The 20342-nt window shown below is 37.7% G+C and overlaps 1 protein-coding gene and 1 pseudogene across 12 annotated transcripts in view; one reads left to right on the top strand and one right to left on the bottom strand.

Moving 5' to 3' along the window:
- The window catches only part of BCAS3 (BCAS3, microtubule associated cell migration factor), a 580495-nt gene that overhangs the window by 106566 nt on the left and 453587 nt on the right, over nucleotides 1-20342 (top strand). For all 12 annotated transcript variants that reach the window (XM_021068160.1, XM_021068161.1, XM_021068154.1 and 9 more), the window contains exons 8-9: nucleotides 12987-13094; nucleotides 15335-15411. In XM_021068160.1, the coding sequence (XP_020923819.1) occupies nucleotides 12987-13094; nucleotides 15335-15411 (185 nt within the window). The remainder of the gene's footprint in view (nucleotides 1-12986; nucleotides 13095-15334; nucleotides 15412-20342) is intronic.
- LOC106505458 lies at nucleotides 4774-5506 on the bottom strand (annotated as a pseudogene).

Here is a 20342-nt window from a genome sequence, read left to right as displayed (position 1 = left end):
GAATAATAAGAAAAACAATTCACAGATTAACAGGAATGAATGATCAACTATAATAAAAAATAAATTAAAAAAAGAATGAAGAGACATTATTGCAGATGTTACAGTCATTACAGTTAACAATATTATGAACAACTTTTATCTTTGAAACTTACACGAAATGTACAATTCAAAATGTACATTGGAAAATAAAGAAATGTCTGCGTATGTGGAATATTCCTGGGCCAGAGCTTGATTCGGAGCTCCAGCTGTGTCCTAGTCCACAGCCAGAGCAAATACCAGTGAGCCTTCTCAGTGACCTGCCCCACAGCTTGCAGCAGCATTGGATCCTTAATCCACTGAATGACGCCAGGGATCAAATCCACATCCTCAGGGAGACAACCTCAGGTCTTTAACTCTCTGAGCCACAATAGGAACTCCTGAGAAATTATTGTTATGTCCAGAACCACCATGGAATAATGTTGCCATTGAGTAGTTCATAATTGAAAGTCGATAGTTCACAATTATTTTTATAGAGAAAGCACAAATCCGAAATGCAATAAATTAAGGAAGACAGGGTGAGTTAATATGGGGGAAATGACCTATGGGAAGAAACAGAACTAAAAGCCTCACACATTCATCACAGAACTGACAGATTAGAAGATGGAGAAGGAAGACTGGATAGAAAAGGCAATAAAATGTGATGTGGAGCAAAATGGGAAGAAAATCAGAACATTGACATATTCCCAACTAAGAGAAGCAAAGTCAGGCAGTGGAGAGTCAAACATCAAAATGGTTAGTCCCAAGATGTTTCATTGTAGGGTTCCTATAATTTAGGAGCTCAGCTTCACCTCATATTCCCCCTCAACTGAAGTAAATACTTTGTTTTGTTTGTTTGTTTTGGTCTTTTTAGGGCCATACCTGCAGCATATGGAGGTTCCCAGGCTAGGGGTCCAATCAGAGCTGTAGCCGCCGTCCTACACCACAGCCACAGCAACACGGGATCCGAGCCGGGTCTGCAACTTACACCACAGCTCACGGCAACGCAGGATCCTTAATCCACTGATCGAGGCCAGGGATCAAACCCGCATCATCTTGGATACTAGTCGGATTTGTTAGCCACTAAAGGGAGCTTCTGAAGCAAATACTTATAGACCCCTGAAAAAGACAGTATAAAACAGCCCCAGTGCATTGGGAATGAAAAACTATAGATCAGGAGTCAGTAAAGTTTTTTGTGTTTTTATTTTTGTTTTTGGCATGTGCAATATGGTTCGTATGTGAAAACTCAACTCAGCCATAGACAACAAAGAAATAAATGGGTGTGGCTGTGTTCCAGTGAAACCAGCAGTTGGGATTGTTCTTGGAATGTAGTTTGCTGATTTCTTTTCTTCCCTAAAGTTTTTGAAAAATTTTTCCAAAACAGAATTTTAAGTGTAATATTTAGGAATAGTTTTTAGTGGGAGTTCCCGTCATGGCACAGTGGTTAACGAATCCGATTAGGAACCATGAGGTTGCGGGTTCGATCCCTGGCCTTGCTCAGTGGGTTAAGGATCTGGCGTTGCCGTGAGCTGTGGTGTAGGTTGCAGACGTGGCTCGGATCTGGCGTCGCTGTGGCTCTGGTGTAGGCCAGCAGCAAAAGCTCCGATTAGACCCCTAGCCTAGGAACCTCCACATGCCTTGGGAGCGGCCCTGGTAAAAGGCAAAAAGACAAAAAAAGACAAAAAAGAAAAAAAGGAATAGTTTTTAGTGGACAGACAATGTGTAGACATAAATGAAAAGTAGTACCATAAATGTATACATTATATATGTTTATATTGTTCTTATGTAGATTAACGAACTAACATACAGACTTTTCTTGTTTGCTGTAACATCTCTTCCATAATTTGAATTTGCATTACATTTGTTTTCCATTGTGGTGTATTAAACATATTTCTTTGTAGTATAATTTTATCCTATTTCTAACTCATCTTTGTATTTAACTGCAAATAATGGAAACTTACTTAAAAAATATAATGTGTTACTTCTTTACTACTTGTGTCGTGTCGGACCCTGTTGATGAATATCTGATTGCAAGCCCAGTTTTAGCATTACCTCCTGTTTTTATGTGGAGACTTTACTTACTCCTTCCTGCCTGGTTACCTCTCCATGAAAAAGCATCGTTAATACCACTCTCTCAGCTTATAGTGGTGTTGGAAGGGTTAATTATCCAGTGTTTATTCTGAATTTTGCAGAAGAAAAATGTTATTATTAACTAGGCTAATCAGAAATTTAGCCTTTAATATGGTTAAGTTTCCGTTTTCTTTGCTTTTTCTTTTTAATTACTTAATAAAAAACGCCACCAACTGGCTTTTGTTCTTTAGGAGCTGCAGAAGAATACAAATAATGTAATACTATCAAAAATTTTCCTCTTATATTTAAAGGATTAGATTCAGTAACACATGTTGAAAACTGTGCAGCTTTTTCCCATTTAAAAATAAGTGTTTCCATGCTTCTTGCAATTTGTGGTAGATTTAAAATGTCCATGCTGTTTTGTGTTTCACTTATACATGCACATTCTTGGAAAATGTCACTTTCTCAAATACTTTGCTCCGCTTTTCCTAATTTTGGTTCAATCTGTTAAATATCATGAATAAAAATAATAGAAGTCTTTGTAAAGGAAAACGGTATTAATGTTTAGAAATTTGAAATCATAAAATCCATATCTCGCATTACTTTAATGGGATGTTTGGTCGTATTGCATTACAAAAGAATTATATTGAAAAAATTGTCCAGGGTAAGAAATGACTATGATTCTAATAAAGTATATGAATATTAAGAACAAATATATTGTTATAAAAATTGAGTAGACTCTGAGACTCAAATTTAAATATTTTTGATAGAGATTTGTAAGTTTAGGACTTTAATATGTATTATTTGTGATTCTTGTTTTCTATCAGGCATAAAAGATAGTTTGCACCAATCTAATACTCCATTTTTAGTCGGTGTTTTAATTTCTTTCTTTCTTTCTTTCTTTCTTTTTTTTTTTTTTGGTCTTTTTAGGGCCGTACTGGTGGCATATGGACGTTCCCAGGCTAGGGGTCCAATCAAAGCCACAGCAACTCGGTATCCAAGTCAGAATCGTTAACCACTGAGCCACGAAGGGAACTCCAGTGTTTTTTTTTTTTGTCTTTTTTTTTTTGCTATTTCTTGGGCCGCTCCTGAGGCATATGGAGGTTCCCAGGCTAGGGGTCGAATCGGAGCTGTAGCCACTGGCCTACGCCAGAGCTACAGCAACGTGGGATCCGAGCTGCGTCTGCAACCTACACCACAGTTCACGGCAACGCCAGATCCTTAACCCACTGAGCAAGGGCAGGGACCGAACCCACAACCTCATGGTTCCTAGTCGGATTCGTTAACTACTGCGCCACGACGGGAACTCCAGTGTTTTAATTTCAAAGATAAAGTGTAAGGTCACCATCATCCTTCTTCCATGCATATATATATATAATTTTTTTTTTAAAGCTCAAGTACTCAATATTATTCTGTCTTCACAAAAAGCCCAACATCCCTAGGTCATTTCTCATTTTCTATATGCTAATAACCTAGTTATTGACAATCCCTAGAAAAGGGATTATTGATTCTTTATATGGAATGATTACTTCAGTAGGAATACTTAACTGCATACAACTAAAAATCTTATTTAACCCCTATCCTTTGACCAATTCATTACTCCTTTTAGTGATTCATTTGGTCAGGCCTCACTGTATTGCAGACTTTTTTCTTCAGTCGTATATTGATGGGTCTGAGACAGACTGTCAAACTCTTTTCCCATGTTGATAGCATGTGTAGTACTATTTGTACATAAATCTGAAGTTTTGGATTGAGATTTCTGACAGTCACTCAACCAAACAATGTTGTTATGTACATTTGGTTAAATCTTTTCATTGTGTAAATAACCCCAGTTAAGAACAGGTTACTGATATAACTTATGAAAATTAAAATAACTTTTTGACTGTAAGTACTTAATGAGCATTTTCTTCTTTTAGTTTTATTATTTTGGAGACTCTCTGTTGCTTAATAAAAGAATGTGAGGATACCAACAAATTTTTTTTTTTAATTTTAATTTTTTTTTAGGGCCATACTCTTGGCATATGGAGGTTCCCAGGGTAGGCGTCAAATCAGAGCTGCAGCTGCCGGACTACACCAGAACCACAGCAACATCATCCAAGCCACATCTGCAACCTACACCACAGCTCACGGCAATGCTGGATCCTTAACTCACTGAGCGAGCCCAGGGACCAAACCCACAACCCACAACCTCATGAGGATACCAACAATTTTAATACCATCCTGAGAAATGGATGCCCACTGATTTTTTTTTTTTTTAACAAGAAATTTATTTAAACAAGATGCTTGACTTGAAGGGAAAACTATCTGGGATTCATTTCTTTTAGAGTAATTTATCTCTACTTAAAGACAGATTGCCCTACATGTAAAAGCTATGTACAAAAAAGTTATACAATTGTTCTTGGTTTTACAATGATAAATGAAAAGCATTAAAATTGTCCATTTGAACAAGATATGCAAGGATTTTTATGTTTTTTTTTTAAGTGTGAGAGCAGATAACTTACTGGAATATAAAGATAAATGAATGAGCATGCCTCTAATGGAGAAAAGGGGTGTATTCACAGAACCAGTATTTTTCCCCATCCCATCTCCTTTTGATGTCCATCATAACATACCATTGGTCGTTTAGTTTTAAAAAAATGCAATATGCTTGTGCACATACACCAGTTACTTTATGTACAATAAAGGAGTGGGGAAGGGGAAAAGAAAGGAATAGAGAAAACTATTCTGTAGTCATCAGGATGGGTAGAAGCAAATTGCAGTTTTCTAACTTAGAATGTCTTCTTGATCTGGAGGAACAGAATTCTGGAATAAGGTAGCAGGTTCCCTTTTTAGTTGACACCCCCTGTCTGCTGCTGCAACACATCAATTCTGTCTTCATGCTCCATTTGCAACTGTTGAGGTGTGTGTTTCATCGATTGGCCGCCCATCGAATCTCATCGGCCTCATTGACAAACCCTGTCATTCACAATAGGCTTTCATTAGTTTACTAAGTGGTGTATGCCTCTTAATCTTCACCTGTGCCCTGCCACCTTCAAATTAATATGATCATTGTCCTCAGTCTTGACTCCTTCCTTGGGCTTTTCATCGGCCATAGCGAGCGCCGGAGTCTCCCCAGCTGCCGCTTCACCAAAGAGGTACCAGTTCTGCACTGAACGAGCACAGCACCAGGAGTGGCATCAGAAGGAGGCGCCAGCGGTAGAGGAGAGAGAGGGCGCGCCCACGTCGTGCGCTCTGCCCACTCTGATTTGTTTCAGAATAGTTCATAATAGTAAAATTTTATTAAAAGTGCATTAGTTTAACATAATTGTTCATACAGTTATTAAAATAAGAAATTTAAAAAAAATTTAAGGAGTTCCAGTAGTGGCTCAGTGGAACTACCTAGTAACTATGAGGTTGTGGGTTCGATCCCTGATCTTGCTCAGTGGGTTAAGGATCCGGCGTTGCTGTGAGCTGTGGTCGAAGATGTGGCTCGGATCCCACATTGCTGTGGTTGTGGCTGTGACTGTGGCTGTGGCTGTGGCGTAGGCCAGCAGCTGTAGCTCTGATTGGACCCCTAGCCTGGGAACCTCCATATGCTGCAGGTGTGGCCCTAAAAAGACAAAAGAAAAAAAAAAATTAAAACAAAGAGAAAAAGCTGGAGTTCCCATCGTGGCTCAGCAGAAACGAATCTGACTAGCATCCCCCTGGCCTTGCTTTGTGGATTAAGGATCCAGCATTGCCATGAACTGTGGTGTAGGTCACAGATGTGGCGTGGGTCCTGAGTAGTTGCTGTGGCTGTGGTGTAGGCCAGCAGCTGCAGTTCTGATTTGACCCCTAGCTTGCAAACTTCCATGTGAAGGTGTGGCCCTGAAAAGAAAAGGAAAAAAAAAAAAAAAAAAAAGAAAAAGAAAAAAGAGAGAGAGAGAGAATGAGAATACAAGACTGAGAGAAAATACTTACAAAACAGGTCTCTGATAAGGGATTGTTAGCCAAAATATGCAAAGATCTTATATCTCAACAGTAAAAAAGTGAACAACCTCAGTCAAAATTAGGCAAAGGACCTCACCTCAAAGACAATATACAGATGTCAAGTAAGCATATGAAAAGATGTTCCATATCATATGTCATCAGGAAAATACTACTACACACATATTAGAATGGCCAAAATTCGGTACACTGACAATATCAAATGCTGGTGAGGTTGCAGAGCAACAGGAGCACTTGGAAATTTCTGGTAGGAATGTAGAATGGTAAAGCCACTTTGGAAGACAGTTTGGCGGTTTTATATAAAATTAAGTATACTATCACCACATACTCCAGCACTTGTCCTGCATGGTATTTACCCAGAGGAGTTAACGTCCGCACAAAAAACTGCACACAAGTGTTTATATCCACTTTATCCATGATTGCTGGAATTTTGGAAGCAACCAAGATGTCCTTCAGTGGGTGAATGGACAAATACAATGTAGCACATCTTGATAATGGAATGTTATATAAGACTATCAAGGATATTACCGAGTAAAAGAAGCCTATCTGAATAGGACACGTGCATGTGATTCCAACTAAACATTCTGGAAAAGGCAAAAGTATAGACACAGTGAAAAGATCAGTGTTTGCCAGGAATTAGGGGTGAAAGAAGGATGCACAGGCAGGCCAGACAGGCTTTTTAAGGCAGTGAGACTATTCTGTATGCTACTGTAGTCTTGGATCTATGTCACCATAAATTTGTGCAACATCAAGAGTGAACCATAACATAGACTGTGGACTTTGGGTGATTATGGTGGGTCATTGTAGGTTGTAGCAAACGTTCCTCTCTGGTAGGGGATATTGATAATAGGGTAGACTATGCATGAATGGGGACAGAGTCTAAATGGGAAAATCTTTGTACTTTCTTCTCCACTTTGTTGTGAACCAAAAAATGCTTGAAAATCTGAAAAATAAAGCGTATTAAAAATTTGAAAATGTGATTAAATTTATTATAGGGAAAGTAAGAAATAATGAAATAGCCAACACATTTAGATGGAAATAGTGTCTTATGAGAGTTCCCATTGTGGTTGAGCAGTGTAGTCTCTGTGAGTATGCTGGTTCCATCCCTGGCCCAGAACCTATGTTGCCACAAGCTGCGGTGTAGACCTTGACTGCAGTTCCAATTTGACCCCAGTTGAGGGACTTCCATGTGCCTCAGGTGCATCCATAGGAAAAAGAATAAAGTGTCTTCTTGGTGTTTATCTTCTACTTTTATAATGTTTTCAGTATTTCCTTTTAAGAAATCTAGTTTAATTATTTTGTTTTATAGTTCATAATAGTTTAATTTGACCTTTTTATTTTCAGGAATGGAAGCTTTGCAAAATTTCCACTTTAAATAGTTGTAGTCAACTCTCTTCCCTAAAATGAATGACCTGTGTATATTCCATTTGGCTCTGGGTGGACTAGTCTTTTCCTAATAAAAGCTTAATGAGCTTCCTTAATGAGTGTAGTGTAGCAGGTAACAGATTATTCCAATGCAAAAAATTTTAATATATGTTCTGGTTACTCACTATAATGCAAGTTACATAGTTAAAGGAAATGTTATTTAAGGAGAATTTGCATTCATTTCTATTTTATATTTGTAATTAAAAGTACTAAATAACTGTACATTACTCCTATGGATGTTTATGTGTTGGACAGTCAGCGGTGCCTGGGCAGAGTTTAGAATCCTTTAATAATACAAATTGCATCATTCCTGCTTTTCTTTCAAACTCTCATGTTTGTTTGCGGTAGACTCAGTTACATTCTAAATTTTGATTCTGTACATTTCTATGTGAACTTTTTTTCCCTTAAACTATTAATTTATCCTAAAGTGGAGTCACAAGCTTAGGTTTAGATGTCAGATGCGACCCTGTAAGAATGTTAACTCATTTGACTCTAGAAATCTAATGAAGACTCATTCTGTAGACAACTTTTGACACTGTTTGGTGTGTACTAGAGTATGAAGTGAAAGCTTGTTTCTTGCCTGTATATTTTAGTATAACACGCATCCTTTCTGTTTGAGGGCATGCATACTGCTGATGTTATGGAAAGCTTTCTCATCAGCCTACCCATGAGGAAAATTAAGATTGTCTTGCTCTGTCCCAGGGAAGTGGTCAAGGCTTTTAAAAAGAGAGAAAATAGAGAACAAAAGGATATGTCAGGCGTGTACACAACTGTATTATTGGCAGATAGCGTGACTCCTTTATGAATGTGTGACTTTGTGAAAACTCTTGATTTTAAAAGAATGATGTTTTTCTATTTGGCATTGAATAAGAGGTTTTTTCCATATATAAATAGAATTTTTATATCTACCAAGTCTTGTTCAGTCAACTTTAAACTGAGCCTTCATCGCATTTGTTTTGTCTATTTCTATTGAAGGCTTTCGGCAGGAAGAATCTCAGTTGTGACATTGTATGGATGCCAGCGAAATGATCAGAATTCAAGTTTCTAGTGTACTGTAGCTATAATGAGCTGCTAATTGAAGGTGACAAGCTGTTTTTTCCTTCTCAGTTGGTCTGGCAAAATGTTAGATTTCATTCATTATTAACTCATTGCTTCTCAGCAGAGGACTGGATTAATTAGTTGGGAACATTAAGAAAAGAATTTTTGCCCTGTGTCAGTTTTAGAGATTGAAGTTCAGGCTTCCCTAGATTCTCCCCCACCTCCAGTTTTGCCTGTTGGGTCCAGTTGCGCAAGTCCCTACCACCGTCAAGACACAGCAATATTTCTACTACCTAGAAGTGGCACCCATCATGCCACTTTGCACCCTGTAGCTTCCCCCGTCTCTGGTCCCTGGCAACCACTGTTCTACTTCCTATTATTATAGTTTTACCACTCCAGCTTTTCTTTTCTTTTCTTTTTTTTTTTGTATTTTTAGGGCAGCACCGGTGGCATATGGAGGTTCCCAGGCCAGGGGTCGAATCAGAGCTGTTGCTGCCAGCCTGCGCCACAGCCCCAGCAACTCTAGATCCGAGCTGCATCTGCAACCTACAGCACAGCTCACGGCAACGTCGGATATTTAAACCACTGAGTGGGGCCAGGGATCACACCAGCATCCTCATGGATACTAGTCAGGTTTGTTACTGCTCAGCCACAAGGGGAACTCCCACCTTTCTAGCTTTTCATTGAAAGAGACCCATGGAGTATGTAGACTTTCATGTCCGACCTGACCCTCCCGCCACACACACAGTTCATAATGGTTTTGAAATTCATCTGTGTTGTTATATGGATAATCTGTTCTATTATTAATACTCTGTTGCGTGAAGATATCAAAATATATTTATCCATTCACTTACTGATGGACATTTAACTGTTATGAATAACAAATAACTTAGGTGTGATGTATGGTAAGGGTGTTTTTGTATAAAGCTGCTAAACTATCTTTCTAAGTGACTATATTTTCGCATAACCAGCAGGAACGTGTGAGAGTCTTGCAGTCTTGTATTTTTAAATTTTCTTTTTTTTTTAGGGCCACATCTGCAGCCTATGGAGATTCCCAGGCTAGGGGTCGAACCAGACCTGTAGCTGCTGGCCTATGCCGCAGCCACAGCAACACGGGATCTGAGCCTCTTCTATGAACTACACCACAGCTTACAGCAACACTGGACCCCCGACCCACTGAGTGAGGCCAGGGATTGAAACTGCATCTTCATGGACACTAATCGGATTTGTTTCCGCTGAGCCACTGTGGGAACTCCCAGTCTTGCAGTCTTGATTTACCAGTCTTGTAAATCTTAACCATTCTAGGGAGTGTAGTAGTATCCCTCTGTACAGTTTTTTTTTTCTTTTTTTGCTTTTTGGGGCTGCATATGTGGCATATGGAAGTTTCCAGGCTAGGGGTTGCCTTTTCATTTTTTAGTATCTGCATTAAAATGTAAAAGTTTTTAATTTTGTTGTGTTCTATGTTGTCAATTATATTTACACATGCTTTTTTTGTGTGTAAGAAATAAGTTTTTGTGCTGTTTTGTTTTAGAATCTGTATAGTTTGGTTCTTATGTTTCAGATCTATGATCTGTTTTTAGTTAATTTTTGTATAGACATTAGGGCACAGTTTAATTTTTTACATGCAAATATCTAACTTTTAAAGGAGCCTTTGTTTGAAATGCTCTCCTTTTATTATTTAATTACATGGTACCTTTGATGAAAACCAATTACCCATATGTGTGTTTATTTATGACTTTCTGTTCTGTGAGTATAGATCTAAGCTTATGTCTATGCTTAGATCACTATTATATTATCTTCTTTTTTTTTTGACTTTTTGCTATTTCTTGGGCCGCTCCTGCAGCATATGGAGGTTCCCAGGCTAGGGGTCTAATCAGAGCTGTAGCCGCCGGCCTATACCGGAGCCACAGCCACGCAGGATCCGAGCCACATCTGCAACCTACACCACAGCTCACGGCAACGCCGGATCCTTAACCCACTGAGCAAGGCCAGGGATGGAACCCGCAACCTCATGGTTCCTAGTTGGATTCGTTAACCACTGAGCCACGACGGGAACTCCAGATCACTATTATATTATCTTAAAAAATTGAGCTATAATGGACATATAATGTTATATTAGTTTCAGATATACACTGTAATAATTTGATATTTGAATACTTTGGAAAATGGTCAACACAAGTTCTTCTGCTAATTGAAGATGAAGATCTTTAAGATCTACTGTCCTAATTTTTAGAGATTTATACAGTATTGTGAACTAGAGTCACGGTGATGTGCATTGCATTCCCAGGCCCTAATGATCTTATGACTGGACATTTGTACCTTATTGCTATCTCCGCCCCTTTTGTGCCCCACTCCCCCCACCTCGTGTCTGGCATGTTCTTCTCTTCTCTCTCTTTTTTTTTTTTTTTGCCTTTTAGGGCCATCCCTTCGGCATATGGAAGTTCCGTTACTAGGGGTCGAGTCCAAGTTGCACCTGCAGGCCTACACCAGAGCCACAGCAAGGCGAGATCTGAGCCACATCTGCAACCTACACCACAGCTCATGGCAGCGCTACATCCTTAACCCATTGAGCAAGGCCAGGGATCAAACCTCTATCCTCAGGGATACTACTCAGATAAGTTTCCGCTGAGCCAGTTTTCGCTGAGCCACGATGGGAACTCCCCTGGCATGCTTATTTATATAATTTTAAAATGAGGTCATTTCTGGTAGATTCCTGATTGAATTGTATCAGTTTTAAAGTGTTAGCCTATGGTATATACTTCCATTCATTTTGGTCTTTTTTTGGGGTGGGGGCACACCCACAGCATATGGAAGTTCCCAGGCTAGGGATGAAATGGGAGCTGTAGCCTCCAGTCTACACCACAGTTACAGAAACACCAGATCCGAGCTGTGTCTGAGACCTACAGCACAGCTCACAGCAAAGCTGGATCCTTAATCTACTAAGTGAGACCAGGGATCGAACCTGTGTCCTCATGGATACTATTTGGGTTTGTTACCACTAGACCACCAGGGAACTCCCAGCTATGCTTTGATGATAAACAGACATGTACCAATTGTTATGATGGGGTGGTTGATGTTTTTGTGCGTTGCTATATTACATAAGGTGATCTTGTAAAGCCTCTCTCAAAGACCTTCTGAGCAGAAGTGTGGAGGCCTGATCCTTATTGGTGTTTGAGGAAGGGGCATTCCAAGGCAGTGGGCTCTGTGATGGGACTGTTTCCTTTAAGTACAGCAAGGAGGCAATTTGGTGGAGCTGGGTGGGCAGGTGAAGAATGCCAGATAGTTTACAAAATGAGCTTTGTGCCATTGTAAGAACTTCAAACATTTTGAATATAGAGCAAAGTTGAAACAATTTTACAGGGAAAATACATACACCCACCGCCTCATGGATGGCAATCAGATTCTTTTCCCACTGAGCCCTGACAATGGGAACTCCTTTTGTTTTGTTCCTTTTCATGTAAACATATTGAAATCTAATGTAAATCTTATTTCAAGGTATTTAACATAATTGTATTTTCATAATTGTTTGTCATTAATTAATGAAATTACAGGAGCTGTTTTATCTAGTGGCCTTGGTAAATCCATAAATTAATTAATTGTCAATCTATAGTAATAATCAGTCTACATATTAACCCACATATTCATGGTTTATCTTTTATTATGGGTTTATCTGTGTATATATTGCTACTCTGTGTTGTTGGATTTTATATAGTCAAGTTCTCAGCAAATTTCAGTTTTCTTTCTTTCTTGTAGTGGTTCCTTATGCACAAGACCGTCCATACTATGTTAAGTAACAGTGGCTGTAATGAGCATTCTTGTCTAGTTTCTGGTTTTAGGGCAAAAGCTTTCAGTATTTTACCATTATTTGATTGCTAAATTGTTGATTAGTTTTAAGATTGGTATCCTCTATCTGCTAAATATTTCTTATGAACAGTTTGTTTATTTTATCAAAAGTTTTTCTGGAGTTCCCGTCATGGTGCAGTGGTTAACGAATCCCACTAGGAACTATGAGGTTGCGGGTTCGATCCCTGCCCTTGCTCAGTGGGTTAACGATCTGGCGTTGCCGTGAGCTGTGGCGTAGGTCGCAGGCGTGGCTTGGATGAGTTGCTGTGGCTCTGGTGTAGGCCACTGACTACAGGTCCGATTAGATCCCTAGCCTGGGAACCACCATGTGCCACATAAGCGGCCCTAGAAAAGGCAAAAAGACAAAAAAAAAAAAAAAAAAAAAAAGTTTTTCTGCATTTGTCGAGATCATCTTTTGGTTTTTTTCCCTATACTGCTATTTGAGTGAATGTTTCATATATTTTTCATGCATTCATTTTTTGGCATTCCTGACACACACACATATATATATTTGTATATGTATATCGTCCAAATCAATTTGCTTATGTTTTATTAATAGGAAAATTGATTGGCTTTCCCACCTTTGAAAACATAATGGCTTTTGTCTTTTTTTTTTTTTTTTTTTTTAGGACAAGTCCCCCTTACTGTTGTGTGGACCTATACTCACTTCGTACTGGCGAGATGGTCAAGTCCATTCAGTTTAAAACACCCATCTATGATCTCCATTGCAACAAGAGGTACTCAATTTTTCTTGCTCTTATGCAAGGTAACATGCCCCCTACGCCTGTAGCACGTTACAGTATCATTGATTTTTGATGTAATAGTAATAAATAGTCACAAATATATCTTCTGAATTCTGCCAAATGGAGTAGTTCTTAAGATTTCTTAATGAACATTTTCAGACTTTTTGTCTTGACCCATTAGTGAATTAAACATGAAATTGTAAAGAATAAAAAGTATCTAAGCAAACATGTGGAGGTTCAGTATTGCTTTGGAGTTCCCACTGTGGTACAGTGTGTTCGGAAACTGACTGCGACAGCTCACATGGCCGCAGAGATGCAAGTTGAATCCCTGGCCTGGTTCAGTGGGTTAAAGGATCTGGTATTGCCCCAGCTGTGGCGTAGGTCTCATCTGAGGCTCAGATTCATTCCCTGACTGGGAATTTCCATATGGTGTGGGTGTGGCCATTAAAAAAATGCTTTGAGGAACCTTTTCACAGGTATAACATGACTTTTTATGCAGTATATGTACTTCTATGTGTTTACTAGTTTATGATGTAAGATGTAACTTTCCTGTTACTGTTCATCAAAGAGTATTTCTGAAATGTAGAAAAGGCTTTTAAGTATTCTTATTGTTTTACACTTCACATTTGAGGGACTAATGAAGCTCAATGTCTTATCCGAGGTCATGGGTGCAAACTATTAATCTTTCATCTCATCAAAGAGCAAACACATGGAACATTGAAAATGAAAAATAAATTTTATAATAAGACTTCAGGTTAGATTTTAAAGAGATATTTTCAAAAAGTTGACTCAAATGGTTGATTGTAAATGGAAGGATAAATGCATACCTGACAAATGCAAGAATTAAAGAACAAGAAATAAAGAACAAAGCATTGATGATAGTGATAAAATTATTTGAGGTAAGGAGTTCCCATTGTGCCTCAGCAGTAACAAACCCGACTAGTACCCATGAGGATGCAGGTTTGATCCCTAGCCTCGCTCAGTGGCTCAGTGGGTTGGGGATCTGGCATTGTCACAGATGTGGTTCGGATCCTGTGTTGCTGTGGCTGTGGTGCAGTCTGGCAGCTGCAGCTCAGATTCAACCCCTAGCCTGGGAACTTCAGTATGTTGTGGGGGCAGCTCTAAAAAGGCAAAAAAAACAAAAAACCAAAAATACCCACAAAAAACCCCACTGTAAACCAGCTGTAATGGAAAAAGTACAAATCATTATAAATGAAAAAATAAAAAAAGAAGCATAAAAAAAGACACAAAAATTGAGTTCAAGTACAAAAATATTTAACAGGAGAAAGAATAGTTGTTCAGTGATAGTGTGTAATTCATAATGAAGATCTAATTATTATGCCTATTAATACTTCAAATAATATCAAACTCAAAATTATATGTAGCATATGACAAATAGTTATTTCTGGAATATTTTTAATACTCATACAATTAGATAAATAATATTTGTCCAATGGTATATTAACTATTCCAAATCAGAGTTATTAAATGGGTGGACCCAGTAGTTAAATATTTAACAATTCTAAGGAGAACTACTCCAATGTGTAGTTTAGAAAATAACTTCATTTTGAATGTGTTTTAGGTTTGGACATTTCTGACTTTTCCTAATTATTTATAAGTCTTAGACTCTGGGAGAAGTACAGATTCTGTTTAATTTTAATATATTGTTATCATTAATGACTCATTTATACTGAATAATAGTTGGTCCAAGTTTCCTCCCTCTTTCTTCCCTTTTTTCCTTTTTCTCTCCTTTCTTCCTCCCTCCTTCCCTCCCTTCTCTTTCGCTCTGGCTTTTTTTGTTGGGAAATTCAGTAATCATTTTAAGTGACAGGTTATATAAATCCATTTTATGTTTAATTCCATGACTTTGAGCCAAACACTGGAAGAATACTTTTAGTAAATAGCCAGCAGTTTATTGATCTCATACATTTTTAATGAAGATAAATTCGTTTGATTTATAATGAATGAAAATAAAATTTTATTTTGAAGTTATGTTCTTCTGTCATTTTTCTTTCTCTAAGCGTTTCTATCTTGATATTATTAAGAATTTTGTAGTTATCTTTTTACATTAAAGAGGCAGATGTTTCTAGCCTATATGTTGTAAGAAATGTTTGACTTTAAAAAATTGCTTTGGTAGATACTTAGTGAAATCTAGATGATTTAACTTATTTATGATTCAGTTTGTAAGATTTCACATTAACATGTTCCTTTATGTCTTTTCCCTTTAATTTTAGGATCCTTGTTGTAGTACTGCAGGAGAAAATTGCTGCCTTTGATAGCTGTACTTTCACAAAAAAATTTTTTGTCACAAGTATGTATCAACTTGATTTATTTTGTATCTTATGCATTGAGTTTATAACTACTTACTTGATAGAATCAGCAGACTATTAATATCAGTATTTCATGCTTATTCAGTTACCAAATGTCTCTGTTTCTGTGGATATCTTATTTGGTAATATAATGTTACGGTACATAAGTTCATTGCACAGCACATCATTATGCATTACCTGAGGAAACCTTGTCTATATGTCAGTTTCTCCTTATATGTTCTCCTTGAGTAGTTCTGCTTAATTTAGCTTTGTATAGCTATGTTGTTTCTTTCTTCTTCTTCTTCTTCTTCTTTTTTTCTTTTTTTTTCTTTTTAGGGCTGCACAGCACATGGAGGTTCCCAGGCTAGGGGTCATATCAGAGCTGTAGCTGCTGGCCTACACCACAGCCACAGCAACCCCAGATCTGAGCCACATCTGTGACCTACACCACAGCTCATGGCAGCGCCGGATCCTTAACCCACTGAATAAGGCCAGGGATGAACTTGTGTCTTCATGGCTGCTCATCAGATTCGTTTCCACTGAGCCTCGAGAGGAACTCCTCTTTATTTTTTTTTTTTTAATAGGCAAGAAGTAGATTTATTAAGATAGGACCCTTGTGAGAGATGCAAATAGGAAGGCAAGGAGGCTCTGCTGCTATGTTGTTAATTTACTTAATTAACATAACATACTTGGGGACATAACTGGATTATCATTTATGAGGGAAATGTATCAGTCTCTCCTTATTTCCTCTAACTCTCAAAACTGTGCTTGGATGTGCAGATATAAGCATAGATCTTATTTGCTGTGCCTGTGGCATGCGGAAGTTCCCTGGGCCAGGAGTTGAACCCATTCCACAGCAAAGATCCAAGCCATAGCAATGACAAGACCGGATCCTTAACTGCTGGGCCACCATAGATTCTTGATCCAAACACACCCCCATACAATACACCCACACTCATGCAGAGTGATTGATTGATTGATTGTATTTTAAACACTGGCCCATGCAGTTGTGGGGACTGGCAAGTCCAAGATTTGTAGGGCAGGCCAGCTGGATGGAAATTCCAGCAGTAACTGAGTCTGTAGGAAGTCGGGAAGTTGTTTTTTTTTTTCCCACTGCAGCCTAAAGGAATACTTTTTACTTATTCATGTTGTAATCTCTAACATGCACCATCAAAGATATAGCTTTTTTTTTTTTTCCAGAGAATCTGATATGAGAGTGCTGCAGAAATAGTTTTGTTGGAACAGAGCTCAGTTTTGTTATGAGTAGGGAATCCCAGTCATATTGCTGCATCTCCTGAAATATCAGAACTGTTTACACACTTATTCATCAGATGTTTATCCATGTATTAAGCACAGAGTAGTGGACATTATTCCTTTATGAGAAGAGCTCATGTTCTCCATAATTGATGTCTTACAGTCTTTATATATTTTTGCATACATAATATAATATATAACACATAATATAATAATTCATATTTTATCATTTTGTAGAGTATGAAGAAGACCACAACAGCTTGCCTCCTTGATCTTGTAATCATTTCTCTCAGAGGTCTACAGAGACAGTCATGGAGGTCATGTTCATTGAGATATTTTGTTTTATCACAAGATCTAATGTACACCATTCACAAATTTCCATTAGTATCTCCAGCACCTAGGATATTGGCTGGCACAAAGTTATTTTGTGCCAATGTCATTAAATATTTCTTGAATGAGTGAGTCCATTAACCCATAGTCAGTTATTTTTTACTAATCAGGTATTTGATGATGTTTTAGCAGTTATAAATGTAGATTACCAGGAAGGATCTTTTATTGTTTTATCTGTATGTTAAATAAATTATAAGTTTTTGGGGAGCATAGATTTGTTAATTACACCTTCCTTTGCTGATGGAATATATACATACTATGGTAGGTTTTGGATATTAACATAACCTGTTTTAGCATATTAATTCTTTGTTCTTACGCAGATTGTATGCTTTAATATATTGCATGATAATTGTATCACTCATTATTGGGATGGAAACAAATAGAGAAATTAGAAGAATCTTGTATGAATCTTTCCCTAGCTACAGTTGTGGGCTTACAGTTGAGTGAATCAGAACAGAGTATGAACATTCCAGCCAGACTTAAATGCCAGTTTTTCCTGATTATTCCTCTTTACATCTTATTGATAGTCTTCTGTTGTTTATCATTAATCAAAGATGTATGTGTTGGCTTCTGCTAGATTAGACATCTCTGCTGTGATTCCATTTTAATTTTATACTTATAGATAGCTCTTGCTGCCTCAGCTGAGTGCTAAATTAGAGGAAGCTCTCCAGTCATTTGTTAAGACAGTTTGTTTAAATGGCTATGTATGTTGTGAAATTTAAACCTTATTTCAACATTGGCCTCTACTGCACTGTGTATGTTGAAAGTATATTACACTTGCCAATAGATGTCAGTTTCCTTCATTGTAATAACTGCTAGGGGTTAAAGTTAGTTGTCACAGGGACTAAAGAGAAGTTAATATAAATAAGTTCATAATGGAGATATTTATAGTGCATGTTTATCCTGCCTCTTAGTGGATAAATAAACTGTATAGATTTTTCACTGATTAATTTAATACCCACCATTTATAACGTTATTATAAAGAAATAATTAAAAACAATCAGATTTTTATATTAGATTTATAGGTCAATTTAAAGGACATAGGCTTTGTAATATTTTTCATACATTGGAATGAGGATAGGCTTTTCATAGTACTCTGTTTTATTAGAGATAATAGGCAAACATATAATAATTTTTAAGTTTATATGGTCTAATTAAATTTTGCATAAAATCATGTAGATCCAGCCTATGTTTTCTTTTTCTTTTTTCTTTTTGGTCTTTTTAGAGCCTCACCCACAGCATATGGAGGTTCCCAGGCTAGAGGTCAAATTGGAGCTTCTGACCTACACCACAGCCATAGCAACGCCAGATCCGAGCAGCATCTATGACCTATACCACAGCTCGAGGCAATGTGGGATCCTTAGGCCACCAAGGGAGGCCAGGGCTGGCACCTGCATCCTCATGGATGCTAACTACTCAGATTTGTTTCTGCTGAGTCACGACTGGAGTCCTGTATCTCCTCGCCTGTATCTTTAATTGTATATGTCTACATTATGACTGAAATTTGTTTCAACTAACATGAGTGCTTGCCATTAAAGTAATAGGTGTTTCAAATAAAGACCTAGAAATAAGAAGATTTAAACAAAACCCTGCAGCCTTGTAGGTCATAAATACTTTTTTTTTCTTTCTCTTTTTTAGAGTCACACCTATGGCATATGGAAATTCCCAGGCTAGGGGTCGAATCAGAGCTACAGCTGCTGGCCTACACCACAGCCACAGCAACGTGGGATCTGAGCCATGTCTACAACTTACACCACAGCTCACGTCAACCCTGGATCCTTAACCCACTGAATGAGGCCAGGGATCAACCTGCATCCTCATGGATACTAGTCACATTCATAACCCACTGAGCCACCACGGCAATTCCTAATACAATTTTTTTTTAAATTTCTGTTTTTGCATATTGATGATATTTACAGCTTAGAATTTATAGGGGAATATTCTGCAGTCTGAGATTTTGCCATACTTGTGTTAACTTACAGAAAATATGCAAAGCTCTTGCATCAGTTGACAGAATCAACATAGAAACTGGCACATTAGAGAAATCTGATATTTTCCTGGGATTTTACTGTACTTTCTGAGTTAACCCACATATAGTAGAACTATGAGCGAAAATACTTTTAAGCAGAAGAAGACAGACTATAGGCTGTATTTTTAGTTCTGATTCTTACTTGAAATTATGAAGTTCCTGCAGAAAGAGGTGAATTTTTAGTCACATTATAGGGATGAAGTGTGCCTTTGATTTTGAGTAATTATTTGATTAACATGTAATCATTTAGTGGTATGTCAAAAATATTTTTTATTAAATTACTAAGGCCATGGATGTATCGCTTCATCTCATGACTATTTTAAGAAAGTTTTGTGTTGGGAAATATATGTAGTTATAATTATTTTTTAAAAATATTGTAATGAACTACTGATCATAGAGCATCAGCAATTACCAACTCATGAACAACCTTTTTCATTTATTTATATTTTTATTACTATATGTAATATACATTTTTTTCAGGGCCACACTTGTGGCATATGGAAGCTCCTGGGCTATGGGTCCAAACAGAGCTGCAGCTGCTGGCCTATGCCACAGCCACAGCAATGCGGGATCCAAGCTGCATCTGCAACCCACACTGCAGCTTGCGGCATCGCCAGATCATTAACCTGCTGAATGAGGCCAGGGTTGAACCCACATCCACATGGACACTAGTTAGGTTCTTAACCCACTGAGCCACAACTTGAATTTTTATATTATTTATATTATAATCCCAAATTATTTTGAAACATATCCATGGCATTGTATAATTTACCCTATTATCTATATCTAAATGATAACTTACAAAGTCATTATTTCTGTATTACCAAATTATTAAATAACTTATCATCTATCCTGAGGTCTTTTGATTTGAACAAAGGCCATCCTTTGCTCATTGAACTCTGGTCAACAAGTGTAAAATTTAAAATTGTACATTCCTTCCAACTGAACTCCCAAGGTTTTTGGCGTACAAAAACCTTATTTATCAAAATCCAGTGTCCTTGCTAAATCTTTATTTCTCCATCTCATTTTCATGCTGCCTATGCTACATTTGCTTTGAGTCACTCATTAATCTCAGTTCTATGCAAGTGCTTTGTTGCTTTGTTTTTGTCCTTGAAATGGCCTTTTCACGAACAGTCTCTCTCCCCACAGTGACTTAATCCTACATATCTTTCTAGCCCCATCGGAAGTAATTCCCGATCCCCTTAGCTTAAAGTAGTCTCTCCTTCTTCTAAATCCCCAAAGATAGCAACTCCCCAAATC

This window comes from Sus scrofa, chromosome 12, assembly GCF_000003025.6.
Source record: "Sus scrofa isolate TJ Tabasco breed Duroc chromosome 12, Sscrofa11.1, whole genome shotgun sequence".
Taxonomy (NCBI): Eukaryota; Metazoa; Chordata; class Mammalia; order Artiodactyla; family Suidae; genus Sus; species Sus scrofa.
This window is presented reverse-complemented; position numbering and strand designations above follow the sequence as displayed.